This window comes from Trachurus trachurus (genome assembly GCF_905171665.1).
Source record: "Trachurus trachurus genome assembly, chromosome: 24".
Taxonomy (NCBI): domain Eukaryota; kingdom Metazoa; phylum Chordata; class Actinopteri; order Carangiformes; family Carangidae; genus Trachurus; species Trachurus trachurus.
The window spans coordinates 5,498,801-5,517,023 of record NC_139910.1 but is presented as its reverse complement, the minus strand read 5'-3'; the positions used below and the strand labels follow the sequence as shown (position 1 = coordinate 5,517,023).

Sequence of the window (18,223 nt, the reverse complement as noted above, 5' to 3'; positions counted from 1 at the left end):
TCTCTGAGTTACGGGGGGTCCGCGCAGCATTATTTGTCCATATAATGGTTGTCAATGGATACCAACTTTCTTCGTCCAAAAAGACACACCAAAAAACATCCAAATACCTCCATACTGCTCGTCTGTAATGTCCCTCTTGTATTGAAGCCCCGACATGAGAAATTGTTCCGAAAAAAATTAAATAAGTCTATATTTTAAGCTTGTTTGTAGTGGAAGCTCCCAGTGTCTCGGTTCACTGCTCTTCCTGTGCACTGACCGGCGGAACAATTTCTCATGTCGGGGCTTCAATACAAGAGGGACATTACAGACGAGCAGCATGGAGGTATTTGGATGTTTTTTGGTGTGTCTTTTTGGACGAAGAAAGTTGGTATCCATTGACAACCATTATATGGACAAATACTGCTGCGCGGACCCCCCCGTAACTCTGAGAAGGCACAGAGGACTCTCACAGCACAATTCTCACAGCTCTTAGTCGACATGAGGGTGAGTAGACAATGAGTGAAGTTTGAATTTTGGGTGAACTATCCCTTTAAAAGCCCTCAAGCAGTTCAGAGAGCTGGAAGAATGAGTTACTTTGTCAACCTGAGGAAATTTTTATTGTCAAGCATATTTGTATTTTGTTAGTTGATTCAAACATTTGTGGCTTTTAGCTTCCTGAGTTTGGGGATTTTACGCTTTTGTTACGTATGAGTTTGATAAAGATGAACACAGCGTTGTTCCTGTTTTCACGGAGCTTGTCGATAGTTTGGGGCGTTTCACACTAAAACTAAAAAAAGATTTTTTTACAAGAACTTGTTGTAGCCCTTCCTTCCTTCCTGTTGAAGGCTTTTATTGTGAAATACTTCATTAGGATCATAATGAAACGATCATGACAGGGTTCCTACAGCTTAAGCCTAGTTAAATTTAAGACTTTTTAAGACGTTTTAATGCCACTTGAAATTAAATATAAGATACCCACTTTCCTATGGTCCAAGGTAAAGTGACTGCTACATGAATGATGGGGGGGGGGGGGGCTGTGAGTGAGTGAGTGACATCATTTAACAGCTGTGTAGTTGTGGAGATGAGATGATAAACTAAAAAGGACACGTTTGCTCGTCGGTACTGTTTGTTTCCATCCAAAGTGATTCAAATAACTGGGAAATGATGAGCATTAAAAGAAATTTGAGTTCTGTGTGTTTCCATTAAAAGTACAGATTTTGGTGAAAACTACAAACTCGCGCAAGTTTTCCGCAGCTGTCCTTTCAAAATAAATGCATAAAAAGTCCAGGGGAAAAAAATGGTGAGAAATTTAGCGGTGACGGCCGCCACTAAAACTTCTCTATGTGGGAATGTTACCAGTTATTTTGAGATTTGAGACTAATTACAATCATAAAATCCCACTTACCAAGTGTTAACATTTTTAAGACGTTTGAAAAATTGATTTAAGACATTTTAATGCCAATTAAGGCCTTGTTTTTAGATTAATGAATTCAATGCCTTTTAAGACTTTTTAAGGATCTGTAAGAACCCTGCATGATGTGTGAACAGCGTCTGTTGTAGCTCAGGTTGGGTGGTAGGTCGGTACCTGTTGTGGCAGCGGGCGAGGCTGCATGTACGGTGGCTGGCTGGGGGCGGCCGGCTGCTGCTGGGGGGGGCTGAAGTAGGGAGGCTGGCCCGGCTGACAGTAACCTCCCATGGTGCTTTGCTGCTGCTGCTGCTGCTGCTGCTGCTGCTGCTGCTGACCGTACTGAGAACCCATCTGAGGAGAAACAACAAACACCAGTGAAATGAAATGAGTCTCTGATGAATAAATAAGGAGACGCTGACGGCTGATTTACTACAGACAAACCGAGCTGGTTCTCAGTTGTGGTGGGAGCTATTTCGGGGCATCCTCACCCTTGAAAGACTCATTCATTTTTTACCAAAGACACCGAGTGTGTTTCCATCCACCGCGTTTCATGAGCACGTTCAGTTCGAGTGGAAACACTGGAAACTAAAACTGGGGGGAAAAAAAAGAACTATTTTAAACCCGACGTGGGAAAGCGGTTGTGTAGATAAGAAACACATCAGATCTCTGTGTGGAGCGATGACGCTCGCTCACATTAATACATGAGATGTTTTTTCCATCACATGGTTTTTTCTGACTGGAGCTCTTTGGAATGACCTCATCTTCTTCTGCGGTGGTTTTAACGGCAGCGAGCGGAGACTCGGCTCCACCAGCTGTTTGCTTCCATCCGCCCGCCAACTCCTATTCACACAGCAGGAGCAGAGAGGAACTCACCTTCATTAGCATTTTATCTTGATGACTCTTTGGATTTTTGGTTAAAAATTTGATTAAACTTGATTTATTCTGCTTCTTGTGCACATGAGATGATAAATGACATGATAAAACTTGATTACATTTAAAGCTTTAACCATATTATTAAGATTTTTGGTTGAATTCAGCATCTGTCACTCTTGTAGGGTTGTCGATTGTCAACACTTGCTTTTTTTTTTTTTAGGTATTACAAGTACAAGATATACAACTGTGCCTAACTCTGGTTCAGTCCGTTTGTTATGTGAACGCAGCCACGACCCGATCCACTCATTTTCGCTCCCTTGGTTCGCACCAGAGTGTGTGAAAACTAGGGTTCGGCATCAAGAATTGAATGGAACATTGGAAAATTGTAATTGCAATTCTCAGTGAGGTTTTTCGGTTCTCGGATTCACCGTTTCTAAACTATCTTTATTCAAGCTTTGTCTCGGGTTTGCAGTCTGTCTTGCTGGTAAACTGGTAGATCGTGCACACTTTTTTGGCCTCGCCCCTTAAAAGGCTCTTAGTCGAAAATTCTTAGGAATCGTAATCGAAACGCGCCATCAGAATCGGAAGTACTTCCAAAGATGAAGCACGAATGAAAATAGTTTAGGAATCGTTTAGGGTAATGGAAATTCAAACTTCTTCAAGGGATAGTTCAACATTTTGGCAAATTACCTCTAAAACAACTCTGTCTGGTAACGTTGTGTTATTATCTCATAGCGTGGTGAATGTGCAGGTCACAACTTGTCCACCAGAGCGTTTTGGAGTTGTTGGATTGTGTATTTGATGAGTTTGATGAGGGAAACCAAGAAATCCCATAATGAGCCTCCGTAGCGTAGCTCTGAGCAGCTCACGGCTCTGCTCCGCCGTTCTAAAAATAGCTTGCACCGACAATTAAAGGTAACAAACATACTGCTATACTATACTATACTATACTATGACTATAGTGATTTTGGCAATGGGCCAATTTGCCAAAATGTTGAACTATACCTTTAACAATTTCAATGGACTTAAAATGTTAGAACCAGTTCCATTTGATTCTTGAATCTCGATGCCCAACTAATGAACTCTGGTATCATGAGAACCCAAGATAAACTCTCCTTGCTGCTGTGATGGAGGCAGAGGAGGCTTGTGGGTGTTGTAGGACTTCAGAGCCGTCAGTGCTGCCTAATGAAGATGAAATAATTAACAGGGTGATTATAACATCAACCTTAAAGAGGGACGGTTGTATTACTCAGGAGAGGGACGCCGGTTTATTATATTCGGCGTTTATTATATCCGGCGTTAACATCCATCCACCTGTTCTCGCCCCTCAGACTCTGCAGCCTCGGTGATGATATTTGTTGTTTCTCGGCCTGTTTCCGCTCTGCTGAACATGTGAGACGAGCAGCAAAACAAGCCGGCTGACTGTATTCCTGGAAAGTGACCTATATATTTCTTTTTTTTCTTTTTTCTTTTCCTGAACATCTCCACTGTATCTCCTGAGTATTACATTTATTCTCATACCATCTCTGCCTTGAATAACCGACCCTCCCCCTCCTCCTCCTGCCTACAGCTCCGATCATGACTTTATAAGTTATTCTTCATTCAGACCAGGTGCTCGGACATCTGACCTTTGACCTCTTCGCCGTTATCACCTCTGGACGTGTCGGGAGCCCTGCAGCAGCAGCAGCAGCAGCAGCAGCAGCAGCAGCAGCAGCAGCAGCAGCTTGTTTTATATTTATAAGTGTCACGGGAGAATCACATGATCGCCACTGCGAGTGTGACCACGTTTATGATTTTACACGCATTCCTGCTGATTTCACATCAGCTGAGGATGAGACATGAAGCACAGCCGACTGCACAGTTCACACACAGGTTTCAACTTTAACAGCGATGGAAACACGACCTAATTACCATTTAATTTTCTTTATCCTGTTGTTGGTCATTTTTAATATCAGTTTCCAGTAGTGGATGGATTTCCCTTTTTTTTCCTCATTCAAACCTCTACTAAACATTGGATTAACCTACAACAGGACAAACTTTCATACACTACTGTTTGTACATTAAAGGTCCCATGTTCTGTAAATGTCTTTTTGATTGTTAAAGGGATAGTTCAACATTTTGGCAAATTGACCCATTGCCATAATCCCTATAATTTTAGGAGTAAGTTTGTTACCTTTAATTGTCGGTGCAAGCTGTTTTTAGAACGGCGGAGCAGAGCCGTGAGCTGCTCAGAGCTACGCTACGGAGGCTAATGGGATTTCTTGGTTTTCAAACTCATCAAATACACAATCCAACAACTCCAAAACGCTCTGGTGGACAAGTTGTGACCTGCACATTCACCACGCTATGAGATAATAACAGAACATTATGAGTTGTTTTAGAGGTAAATTCATGCAAAACCGCTGATGCGCGTTGCCTTCAGGGACAGTTTTTCATCAAGCAGTCTCTGCATTTACCTCTAAAACAACTCTGTCTGGTAACGTTGTGTTATTATCTCATAGCATGGTGAATGTGCAGGTCACAACTTGTCCACCAGAGCGTTGTGGAGTTGTTGGATTGTGTATTTGATGAATTTGATGAGGGAAACCACGAAATCCCATGAGCCTCCGTAGCGTAGCTCTGAGCAGCTCGCGGCTCTGCTCCGCCGTTCTACAAATAGCTTGCACCGACAATTAAAGGTAACAAACCTACTGCTATGACTATAGGGATTATGGCAATGGGCCAATTTGCCAAAATGTTGAACAATCCCTTTAAAGGTCCCATGTTCTGTTAATGACTTTTTGATTATAAAGCAGGTCTGGGTTTGATATTAATGCTGTGACAGTATCAAAGTACCACCAACCCTTCAATCTATTTTTAATTGCTCATTAACAATAACAGGGAAGCACCTAATAAAAAAGGATCTTTCAATGAGTTAACCCTTTAGTTCCCAGCCTGCGTTGCATAACGTCGGAGTAGTAGTTCCCTCCGTCGTCTCTCAGGCTGCAACACTGATGGATTTTGAAAACTTTTTTTTTTTTTTGTGGTAACTCCACTCCAGCTGAACCCCCCCCTCCCTCTTCTCACAGTGAATAATCCACTGACGCTTTCACATCAGTTTCATCATTTAATCTTATTAGAGAGCGACTTCTTCAGCGTGTTTCACGATACTTGGCAGCGAACAAGCAGAAAATGACAGGACATTAAATTTGGACTAAAGACCTTCCTGCTCTCAGAGGCATCGGACTGAAGCGTCCTCAGACTCATTTGTCTCACTTTGGGTTTATTCTTTTAATCATTTGTGCTCATCTAGGACTGAATTTTTTGCTCATATGCTTTTGTCATTATACACTTTGATTTGCATCCAGTGAGGCTGATTTTGCTGTATGAATGAAGATATACTTTACTTACATGCTGTAAAAATGTAAATGTTCACTTAATTTAACATTAAAAAATCTTAAAAAGGGGTTTAATAGTAGTTAAATAGTCTTTATACACTGATCTGATTTGACAAAAATCACTACAACAACTTTAAATTGGTTCTTTTGTGCATTTTATTTAATTATTTGGTTCTTTTTGTTAGATTTTCTGTGAGCAAAAGATATGGAGATTTAAAATGTCCAATATTTTACTATTTTCTTGTGTTTTATTTCAAGTTTTGATCTGTAAGAAAATCTCTCTCAGATTCTCTCTAGAGCTCTAGTAACAACATGTTTGTGTCCGCCAATCAGAAGAGAGGAGGCTGGGCGGGGCTTTGTTGTGACATCACAAAGTGACAGGAAGTCCTGACGGCTGGTTTTAAGGCTCAGTTTCTGAATACAGGCTGTGTGCATTTCTCTGTCGACTGAGGCTTTGATACTTTCACAGTATTAATATAGAACCTAGAGCTGCTTTATAATCACACTACACATGGACATCTACCTTTATACTGTATGGAGCTTTAACACAAACATCTACCTTTATACTGTATGGAGCTTTAACACAAACATCTACCTTTATACTGTATGGAGCTTTAACACAAACATCTACCTTTATACTGTATGGAGCTTTAATACAAACATCTACCTTTATACTGTATGGAGCTTTAATACAAACATCTACCTTTATACTGTATGGAGCTTTAACACAAACAGGTCCTGTTTGTTAGAAATGAAACAACATGTGACTTTACATGTCTGAGCGGAGTTACTCTTCATATCCACTGCAGGAAGTTTTACTAATCTTGTTCTTCCTCTAACAACAGTGAACAAACCGGTTTGGGCGGATCAACGGCGATGCCCGACTCCTCCTCCGCCTGCTGCTGCTGTTGTTGCTGTTGTGTCGGTCTGAAAACTGAACCCGTCACTGCCACAAACGGGTCATAATAAACCTCTATAGGAACATTAACAACAAGGTGCACAGGCTGAGCTCCTCCTCCTATTTAAATCAGGTGTTGTAACAATTCCACAGACCTTTCCCGTTAGGCCCCTGCCTCTCCTCCCCCCCGAAAGCTCACGCCCTCCTCGGGAATACAAGCTGACACAAAATGCAATAAGACGCAACCCGACTGCAATCTGTGAGAAGACTCCTTCGCCGACGCTCGGAGCTGCGCCGGCGATTAACTGCCTTGCTCAAGAGCAGCTCCTGCATGGGCTCAGGCGCTTCAGCAACCGCGGTGTAATATCAGCGTGGTGATGAAAGCAGGAGTCAGGGGTGATGATGATGATGGTGATGATGATGATGATGGTGGTGGTGGTGATGATGTCTGCAGTCTGAGACTTAATGACAGAGTGTGGTAACATCAGTACAACACGAAGCCACAAAGCTGAGCTGAAGATTATTGATGACTGATCTTTGAAGTCGTTTACTTTGCTTTTCTTTGGCTGCATGTTTGGACAAACGTTGGATGAAATGAAATGTTGTGGAAATGGGTTTGTTGAGAGACGATAACAAGAAAACTGAGGAAATGATTTGTGTTTCATTTTTGTAAAACGATGTGCGGGGGGGAAAAAACACATTGATCCAATTCACAGAGAAAAAACTATCTATGCTTTTATTATGTAATTGAAGTTTTTGGCACTAGAATACTACAGTACTGTGGTCTGTCTCGTCGCCTCATTATCTCTCAGTGCAAGAATAAACTTGATTTATGTGCGATAAAAAAAAAGGCTGAGAACTTTATCTTATTGGATAAAACAGATGTTTTCCTTTATTTTCAGAGGCAAAAAGGTTAATAAATCACGATGTATGACAAATTGTTATGACAACAAAGTTAATACTTTTATTTTATTAAATAAATTAAATTATTTATTATTAATACTATTTGGCTACTCTGTATTTATCTGTTGTTCGTTTTATGTTATGTTATTCTTTTTTATGCACACTTCAAAGAAAAATTTCCACTGCTTTTTGCAGGGGACAATTAAGGTTTTCTGATTCTGATTCTGATTACATTGTATCGTAATTTATGTATATGTATCATATAAAATTGCGGAGGCTCTGGTGATTACTAAATCGATATACTAGCATAGTATTGCAATATTTTGCATGCCGATATTGTATCGATGAGAAGTTTATCCTATTAGAAAAAACAAATGTTAAAGTTTTCATCATTTGCAGTTAAAAAAAGATCATTAGTGCAGCGTATTGCAATATATTTAAAATCAAAATAATATTGTATCGAGATCATTTCATATCGCAGGGCCTTTGGTTATTCCCACCCTCCACTAATAAATATCTAACGACACAAAAAACGACTAAAATATTGAGGATTTCTCCAAAAAAAATTCTGAACACGAAGGATAAAGACTCAGGTTTGAGTTTTAGACGTAAAAATTATATTTTCTCTGCGGGAGAGTCAGTGGAAACCTCCTGGACCCAGAAACCAGGATCAATCTAACCTGCACAGGAGGAGGAGGAGGAGGATGGAGGTGGTGGGGGGGCGACACTGACTGGTCGACATCCAATTTCATCTGGAATCAGAGAGTTAATAAAGGAAGAGTCCCGGGGCCATCTGGGGCCTCGCTCACATAAAAGTCATTACCTCTCCTCTCTCGGCCCCCGTGGCTGTCTTCATCTGAGCAGAGGAGACGACATCACTGACACAAGTTCCCTCAGGCTGAACAGAAGGAAAAAAAACCCAAACCAAAAGAAAACCCTCTGTCAACCTGGAATGATGTAATAACGTCGCCGTTACTCGGTGATGACAATCTCTCTCTGGAGGAATCTACGAGGCAACATCACAGGGTTGTCGGGAGGAAAAGCTCCGGGGGCAAAAAAAACTGATCTGAGTAATCTACGAGCGGAGAACAAAGACGACGGCGGAGAAAACCACCTACAGAGGAGGGTCCACTGGAAACCTCCCCAAGAACCTCAAGTCCAACAGTCTGAACTTCCTCGACACTGGAGAAATGTTTGGTATTTGTTCTTTTACTAGAAAGTCAAAAATTAAAACCTCAAACCTGGATTCAACTCCAGAAGGTTGTGTTCACATGGCGACACACTCTACGGACCAATGAGCTCAGGTGATGATCAACTAGTGAATTTGGTACAGAGCTGCAACGATTAGTCGATTAACCGCTGGGTTTATAACAGAAAATAAACCTGCAACTAATTATCTTAAAGGGCCAGTGTGTAAAATGGGGTAAAACGGTGATATCTAGCGTTCATATTCTGGTTTGCAAAGTGACAGTGGCCTCCAAGGACGAAAAATAAACGTATTTAAATACGTTTTTCAGGAGCATGGAGCAATGAGGTGAAGATCTAAACCATTTTACAATATGGCTGCCGTAAAAAACATGGCGGCGCAAGATGGCGACACTCTCTAAAGCAAGACCCTTGCTATGTGTAAAAGAATAATTATAAGGCTACGAAAACCAAACAAATTTTATTTTATAGCGATTATACACTTATACAAATATATTCATGGGTACTATGTTCAGATTTTGCCAATAAACCTTGACAATTATTACATACTGGACTTTTAATCAATGGACATTTTTGTATTTTTAAAAACAGAAATTTCATGTTCCAGCTTCTAACATTTAGTAATTTGATGCTTTTGTCATGAATTTATACAGCCAATCAACAAGAACTTCACTGAGTTAAAGCATGCATTTTACCTACATTTCATTTAATATGTCAGAGTCACATGAGACTTTAATAACATTTATCAATCAGATACACTTCAATTATACTACATAACATTTGGGTCAAGTGTGTTTGTGTTAAAGTCTTTTAGGGATAAAAAACAACAACAACGTAAGGTCATATTAATTATTCCATCAGAGCTACTGTGAGGTTGCAATCAACAATTACTTTTATAAATCAATAATACAGGTGACAGTTTTTGTTTTTACTAACTGATCTTTTCTGTTAATGTCAAAACTGTGAATAACTATTCGCTTTATTCCTCGATACTATCAGAAGTTCTGTTCACTGTCTGGAAAACCAGGAACTGAGCCAAGAGTTTTCTATAAATCGACTAATCAGTTAATTGGCTGTTTGTCTCTCGGTGCCGGTTGGTGTCTGAGGAAATAATGTGACTCATATGTAACGTTGGGGTCAACGGGAGCCTAATGTGATATCTGCGCCCCAGGGATCTCTGGGAGATTAATTGGGTCAGGTCTGGAGCCTGGAGAGACGTGTGCACCTTGTTAAAAGACACCAGGGTTTCCCACAGTGTTTGATGGTGGAGGCTCCCCGCTGCTGTGGACACAAGAACTGACTCCAGGCTTAGAAAATATAATATTAAACTCATTAAAAGAGCAACTTAACACCTCGTCTTAGGTCAAACGCCTCCTCACAGCTCTGTCGGATCATTTTGGACTTGTGTTATTACATAACCTCAGATCAATACTCCCATCTACACTCAGGATGTGAGTTTTCACCTCATGAATGGAAATGTCTTTTAAAGGGACCAAAAGGGGAAGAATCAACGTCTTCCTTCCACGCTCAGCTTTGATCATCAAGTGAAAAACGAGCACAGAGAGAGAGTCGTGTGGAAGCGACATTCATGCAGGAAAAAGAAGGTTCGTGTGTAGAAATATTTGGATAAAATGAAAACAATCACACACATGAGCAGCAGTGGATGATGCAGGAGTCTGTCAAAGTATCAATCATATTTTCCGGACATGAAGGATCTTCTAGCTGTTGGAGGTTGTGTCGTTCTCAGGACGCCAATCACTACCAGTCCAAAAATAAATATTTTCTGGCGCGAGGTTTATTCAGAACTAATAACAATATTTGGTACTGACATTACATTTAACTGGGACGAACTTCTTTTTGGTCTTGTACACTCAGCTAATGTAAGTGAGAAAAATAAATATTTATTTGGAATACTGAGTCTATAGCTGCTAGAAAAGCAATTACGAAGAAATGGCTCAAGCCAGGCGTCCCATCTATAGATGAATGATATGATATTATTTACGATGTGTATGTAATGGAGAGAATCACTTTTTCAATGAGGCTCCAGCGATTCAAATTCAATGACATCTGGAAGCAACGGAAAATGTACATTTCTCTGAAACGCCCTTCTTTTGTTTAAGTTTCTTTTCTATATCAAGTTGTACTTGATTGGGGGCGGTGCGTGGCGCAGTGGTTAAGGCGGCCGCCCCATGTAGAGGCTACAGTCCTCAACGCAGGCGTCCCTGGTTCGAATCCCGCGTCGGGCAGACCTTTCCTGCATGTCATTCCCCCTCTCTCTGCCTCCCCCTTTCCTGTCTATCTCACTGCTATCAAATAAAGGCAAAAGCGCCAAAAATATACTCTAGAGAAGTTGTACATGATTGGTTAATTACACTTTGCTGTAATATTGTGACAGAAAACACCCCATGTTCATGTTGTGTTACTTTATAAAATGCTTTGTAAAAGGAAAAACAATAAAGAAAAAAAAAAGAAAAGAAAAGAAAACGTCATTGAAGTTGGCAGCAAGTGCTGCTCAGTACAGGCTGCGTTCAAGGTTACAGCGGGTCAGCGTCAGCGGTGGCGGATGAGGAGCAGCATCAGTCCTCAGCAAACACTGACGGACCTGCAGAAGCCCATCTGTTCTGAGCAGCAGCAGCATAAGACCCAGACCATGAGCCTGGAGGCTAAAAATAGCCCAAGCCCAGTCTGCACCAGGAATAGCCTGACCCAGACCCAGACCCAGACCGGCCCGGCTCGGCTCAGCTCGGCCTGGCTCAGCTCCTCTCTGCGGGAGCCCTGTGGTCTGACCAGCATCAATAGCTGCGTTGTCCTCCTCCTCCGGGCGGCTCGTCCACGGTGACGAGGCGGTGATGCTGCAGATGAATCAGCAGGTCGGCTCCGAGAACAAACAACCAGCTCAGAGTCTCTGAAAACAAGTGAGTTCATCCCCGGCTTCGGTGCGGCAGGAAAGACTGAACCGCTCAGAGCAAAACGACGGCGTAGAAACGCTATTACTGCTGCTGCTGCTGCTGCTGCTGCTGCTGCTCTACAACAACAACAACTCCCTGACTTCCCAACACTCTTGACTGAAAAAACACTCAAACACAATTGTAGAGTTTGTCGAAGCAGAGGGAACAACAACAGTCTTCAGTCAATCCTCTCTCAGCTTTAATCCTTATTATGTATTTATGTAGTTATTTATTGTGACAAACTCTCCCCCTGTTTCACAGAGTGAGGTCTGGAGCAACAAAATAATTAGACTTGTCTCCAATAACATCTGTCTTTAAAAATCTGCAGTTCTCTGACTGATTGATTGATTTCTTTATTTTGCTTTGTGTTGCATTATGGGCAATTACGTCTGTAGCTGCTCTGTAGCTGTGTTTGAGCTCTATTATAACTTTAATCTTTTGTAATAATGTGTTTAATTCTGTCTCTTTTTTATTTTATTTACCTTCCTCATTTTTATAGCTTCAATATTTTTCTTTGAATTGCTTTTAAAATGTTTTGAACGACTGATGACTCACTGTTTCCTGTCGGCTAATTGGTCGGTAGTTATGTCGGCGGCGGGCGCTGACTAGCCAGGGCAGAACAGGTTACTATGGTGACGTAATCGAGCCGATGAATCAAATCCAAAGATAAGATCAGACCTAGAACACACCAAGCCAAACCGAAGACACAAACGTTGGACAGAGCGTCTCCTACCTGTTGCTGAGGGTACTGCATCGCTGCCATGGCCATCTGCCCTCGGCCGGGCATCCCCATGGGGTATCTGTGGGGCGAGGGGGCACCGTAGGGCTGGCCGGGGTAGGGCGCCCCCTGCTGCTGCTGCTGCTGCTGCTGCTGCTGCTGCGGCTGCTGCTGCTGGGAGTACGGGTTGTTGCTCATAGCGTAGAGCTGAGAGCGCTTCATCGCCATCGGGTCCATGGGCGACACCTGAACAGGAGAAATGATCGGACGATGAGGGATTCAGTCGCTGATGCAGGTGATTTAAATATGTCAACATGTATTGGATGGATTGTGGTGAGATCTGTTACAGACATTCGTGTAAAAACCTCTGACTTTACATCAACCTTTTACATTGAAAAACACTTTCTCAACACATACTTTGCCAAAGATTTAATAACTTAAAAGGATAGTTCAACATTTAGGCAAACTGGCCCATTGCCATAATCCCTATAGTCTTAGCAGGAGGTTCGTTACCTTTAATTGTCGGTGCAAGCTGTTTTTAGATCGGCGGAGCAGAGCCGCAAGCTGCTCAGAGCTACGCTACGGAGGCTCATGGGATTTCTTGGTTTCCCTCATCAAACTCATCAAATACACAATCCAACAACTCCAAAACGCTCTGGTGGACAAGTTGTGACCTGCACATTCACCATGCTATGAGATAATAACGGAACGTTACCAGAAACCAAGAAATCCCATGAGTCTCCGTAGCGTAGCTCTGAGCAGCTCACGGCTCTGCTCCACCGTTCTAAAAATAGCTTGCACCGACAATTTTTATTTATTTATTATTTTAAGTATATTTTTTGGCCTTTTTGCCTTTATTGGATAGCACATAGTGAGATAGACAGGAAAGGGGGAGGCAGAGAGAGGGGGAATGACATGCAGGAAAGGTCTGCCCGACGCGGGATTCGAACCGGGGACGCCTGCGTTGAGGACTGTAGCCTCTACATGGGGCGGCCGCTTTAACCACTGCGCCACGCACTGCCCCCTTGCACCGACAATTAAAGGTAACAAACCTACTGCTGTAGCTACAATGGCAATGGTCAACTTTGCCAAAACGTTGAACTATCCCTTTAACATACTGTATGTACCAACACTGAAAGTAGTGGAGGGAAGTCAACACAAGTTACCGTCATGATATATTAGTCACTAAAAGGAACAATACATTTCAGGGTATGTGTAAAAATGCTCTTCTATTACTATTTTTTGATGAAAATTGCCTTCACACAAAAAAGTTGTTTTAAAAAACTCTCAAAGAGGCTGAAAACACGTCTACTATTTCTCTCTCATTGAAAACCCCAGGTTCTATGAATATCCATGAGTATGCAAATGCATCATGACTTGCATTTGCATACTCATGATGTCAAAACAGGAAGCTCGCACTGAGAACTCTGGTCTCCTGCATTCAAGGCGGCAATTGATAGCTTTCACTGACGTCACTTCCCAGGGACCTGGCGGTCAAAAAGCAACATTCCAAAATAGCAGCGCAATGGACTTTCTATGGACAAACAACCGAGTAATGACTTAAATCATCTGCCAGCAGCCGAGAAAGAAAGATATAAAAACAACTTTGAAGTTTTGGGCACTTGTGACCCATATTCAACACCAGCTGCTGTATAGGAGCTGTTTAAAATGACCAGTTCCCTGCCGAAGCTCGAGTTGGGCGATGTTTACATTTACCTGGTGGAGAATCCATCATCCTCCACCGCTTGCAACCAGTACCTCCGGTGTTATGGCTCAACTGGTTTCTGATTAAAAGCCCCATTTTGTAGTTTTTTTTAATCTTAAAATAATGTTTCTGAACTCGTTGAAGTGGTAGAAATGTACCTAACTTTCCTGTGTGGGAACACCGTCCTGGTACCGCAGCTCCGCTGAGCTCCACAGTCTGAGCTCCAGGCTGAGCCCAGGCTCCCTGCTCCTCTCACCCACAAACCAGAGCCCTTAGCTGGGCTGCACGGTGACCAGCCCCCCCTTCCGCCCGGAGCTTTGCACCGGGGGGAAGGACGGCAACGATGACGGCGGTCCGATAGCAGCGGGACCGGCGGCGGCAGCGGCGATGGTAACCCGGCGGGACCGTCCGCCACCGGGCACGGCAGCAGGACCGCCCGCGGGGGCAGCGACACGGTAACGGGGGTCGGGACCGACCGCGGCGCGGCGAGGACGATGACCGGTGTTGTTTAGCGTATTTTCAGAGTGTCCACGTCAACCACTGACACTGTTGTTGGACATCTAGCTGTATAAGTAGATGTGAAGTGTCACCATCACAGTGAACAACAAATGAGATGCAAAATAAAATCAACGGGATTGGTTGCTAGGGATTCTGACGTATTAAACCCGACTGTTTGCTGAAAAACTGAACCCAACTTTTTCAGACTCTTTGGCTTTGGCTTTGAAACTGCATTTTCCAATCTGCAGTAAAATGCTGTGGCTGCATTAGCGGTTTTGCTGCTGAAATGTCTTATAGCAGAACCCATACACTACATTGATATGTTAATCATTTCAAAAAGCCAATTTTTGGTTTAAGGGAGACTTTAAACAATATTGCAGGAATTTAACTTTGACACTTTTGGACCGACCAAATTAAAGAGGAACTATGTAAGTCCAGTCTCTTTTCCTCTGTGTTGCTAACCCTCCTCTCAGCCATGTGCACTTGTTTTCAACAAAGCCGGTGAGAAAGCAATCAATAGAGCGGTACATAACGTTATATATCATATCAGATGTTACAATGTGTATATTTGTGTAGTGTTATCGATAAAACGTCACATCACAATTTAATTTTCCATCTTCTGCCATCAGTCCCGAAAAACACTCAAATTACATTGATGTTAGTTTTTAAACTATAGTAAATAACAGGAGGAGGTTTTTTGGGGAACAACACATTCAGTACTTTCACCTTGTGCTCTGGGATATCACGATGTGTACGGACCAAATGATTAATCAAGGAGATCAGAGGTGGAACTATTAGTCAATTGATCAATTACCAGAAAATGTGCTCATAATGGATAAATTGGCTGAGTCGTTTTTCAAGGGGAAATATGTGAAAAATATTTCATCTTAGCTGCTCTAACAGCACGACCTGCTGCTCCTCTTCATTCCTCATGTTATTTAAACCGAATCTCTCTTGAATTTTGGATCTCTGGCTCCAGACTTTTCTTTTTTTTTTTTATTACTAGGAGCAAAATTTTAGGAGTGCAAGCAGAAAATTAAGGTGCGCACACCATAAATCCACAAATATTCACATTTCCTTTCCATTCATGATCCTTACACACATTGGCCTGAGAAATGTAACGACAGATTCAAGATTCTTTGAGTCGTCCCTTCCTCGTTTCACCACTGTTTAAAAAAAAAACAGCAAATTTACTGGTTGCACATGCACAAGAAGATGAAAAATTTACTTGCATTGTCTCAAATTTTAGGGTCAGTCTGGAGCCCTGCAGTTCAGACAACACAAGACATCTGAAGCCTTATGAAGTTATGATCAATATTTTTCACCATTTCTTTGACAATTTATGATCCTAAATTCACTAAACCATCATCTGATTTATCTATAACAAAACACAGTGCTCAGCTACAGTACAGAGCGTATTTTCAGAGTGTTTTCCATTAGTTCGTAACTTTAACATGACAGGCTTTGTCATACTGTGCAGTGTTGTGCAGAGTGAGATAGTGTGGCGCTGACTGTCCGTAGATTGGCGGAACAGGTTCACTCACAGAAGCATAGTAACAACGCTGCAGTAACATGTGAACTGCGGCTTGATTTGTGAATTTTTGACAAATCTGCGGACGGAAGTGCAGCACAGCTGTTGTTCGGTACGGTAACCAGTTAAATCAGACACCAGTTGGGCCATAACACCGGTATTTTTGAAGCAGCAGGGAGCAGTGTGTGTTTTTCTGCCTTGTCCTAACCAGCCGACAGCGGGGAAATGGATTGTTTTGACCGCCAGGGGGGCGTTCCATACGGGCCGTGACGTCACATGAAAGCTATCAATAATACCTCTCGTCCACGTCAACCACTGACACTGTTGTTGGACATCTAGCTGTATAAGTAGATGTGAAGTGTCACCATCACAGTGAACAACAAATGAGATGCAAAATAAAATCAACGGGATTGGTTGCTAGGGATTCTGACGTATTAAACCCGACTGTTTGCTGAAAAACTGAACCCAACTTTTTCAGACTCTTTGGCTTTGGCTTTGAAACTGCATTTTCCAATCTGCAGTAAAATGCTGTGGCTGCATTAGCGGTTTTGCTGCTGAAATGTCTTATAGCAGAACCCATACACTACATTGATATGTTAATCATTTCAAAAAGCCAATTTTTGGTTTAAGGGAGACTTTAAACAATATTGCAGGAATTTAACTTTGACACTTTTGGACCGACCAAATTAAAGAGGAACTATGTAAGTCCAGTCTCTTTTCCTCTGTGTTGCTAACCCTCCTCTCAGCCATGTGCACTTGTTTTCAACAAAGCCGGTGAGAAAGCAATCAATAGAGCGGTACATAACGTTATATATCATATCAGATGTTACAATGTGTATATTTGTGTAGTGTTATCTGTCATAAAGAAGAGATTACAGGTGACAGGATGTGTTTGTGTTTTGCGGTGCCTTAGAGACGAGAGCTGGGACACCGGGTCGGAGGCTCTGATCTTACAAGGTTGGTTTTCAGCCAAAATAGCCATTTAGTAAAGCAGCATCACAATTACTCCAAAGCTGTTTAATTAAGCTAAAAAGGTAGCATAGTTAAGCCAAAAATCCTGCATCATTCCTCTTTAAAAATAATTGAGAATGGTACGTCATTGAATATCAGTGACAGAGACCGATTTTGAAAATAAATCGCAAGCAAAAGTACATTTTGTTTTTCTTAAAATGGATTTCCTATTGAAATTGTATTAATATATGGAAATCATTACCAATATTGAAGATGTTGGCTCAATAACCAACCCTAAAAGTCTGTGAAGAAGCTAAATATCTCCATCTGCAGCTGTAAGATGTGAGCGATCCTGACGGCCGGGAGGCCACTTCACACCGGAGTCAACTGTCACACCTGGGTACACTTTAATATTCACACACACTGGATTTGACACACTGACATAATAGTAGGTGAGAGAAGTGACTCAGTGCGAACAGATGTTTCACGGCTGCAGCTAAAAATAGAAACCACTTATGGATTTTACACACACACTCTCACTCACAAAAAAAAAAAAAAAAGAATCACCCAGACATTTAATCCTGTTCTTTCATGTTTTTCCCTTTTCCTTTTTTTTTTTTTTGGATGGAGCATCTCCATCCGTCAGCTGAGCAGAGTAAATACACATTTACAAAAAAAACAGAAAAACAAAGTGGAGCGGCTCTGGAGGTCTGCCAAGTCCACACAGCTGGTTGTAGTAAGGGAGGATGATCAAGCTGGAAAAAGACCTGATCAATAATCCAGATGTAAACAGAAGGGAGGGAAACTTGGCCGTCAATGACAACTCCACAGAAACTGATTACAGCTGAATTATTGCAGGAAAACTAAACTACAAAAGCTGGAGATATTTCATTTTATAAATCCTCGCATACTAGAAGAAAACATGAACGATTGCAGGCTTTTAATCAAAATTTGGATTTGGCGATGTGAGGATACACTTTATATAGCTACTATGGTGCTGCTACACATGGATAAATGATTTGTGAATCAAGCTGAAATGTTCTAGACAGATAAACAACACCCTGAATGACTTATTAGGAGGTCGCTCTGCCCCAGTTTGTGCCTCACACTCGAGTATTAACGTCACTCTCGAGCCGAGCTTCAGTTTTTCCAAAAAAGATAATTCACTGCCGAACTATGGGAGGTCAGTTTATATCAGCAGCCACTAAATCGTGTATTTTCTGACAAT

At 41.9% G+C, this 18,223-nt stretch overlaps 1 protein-coding gene across 1 annotated transcript in view; it reads right to left on the bottom strand.

The window, feature by feature from the left end:
* LOC311007651 (AT-rich interactive domain-containing protein 1B-like) overlaps positions 1-18,223 on the bottom strand; it is a 66,136-nt gene that overhangs the window by 44,224 nt on the left and 3,689 nt on the right. Inside the window, exons 2-3 of the mRNA XM_084000909.1 lie at positions 12,326-12,556; positions 1,565-1,738 (exon numbers count right to left, since the gene is read on the bottom strand). Coding sequence (XP_083857035.1) covers positions 1,565-1,738; positions 12,326-12,556 — 405 coding nt within the window. The remainder of the gene's footprint in view (positions 1-1,564; positions 1,739-12,325; positions 12,557-18,223) is intronic.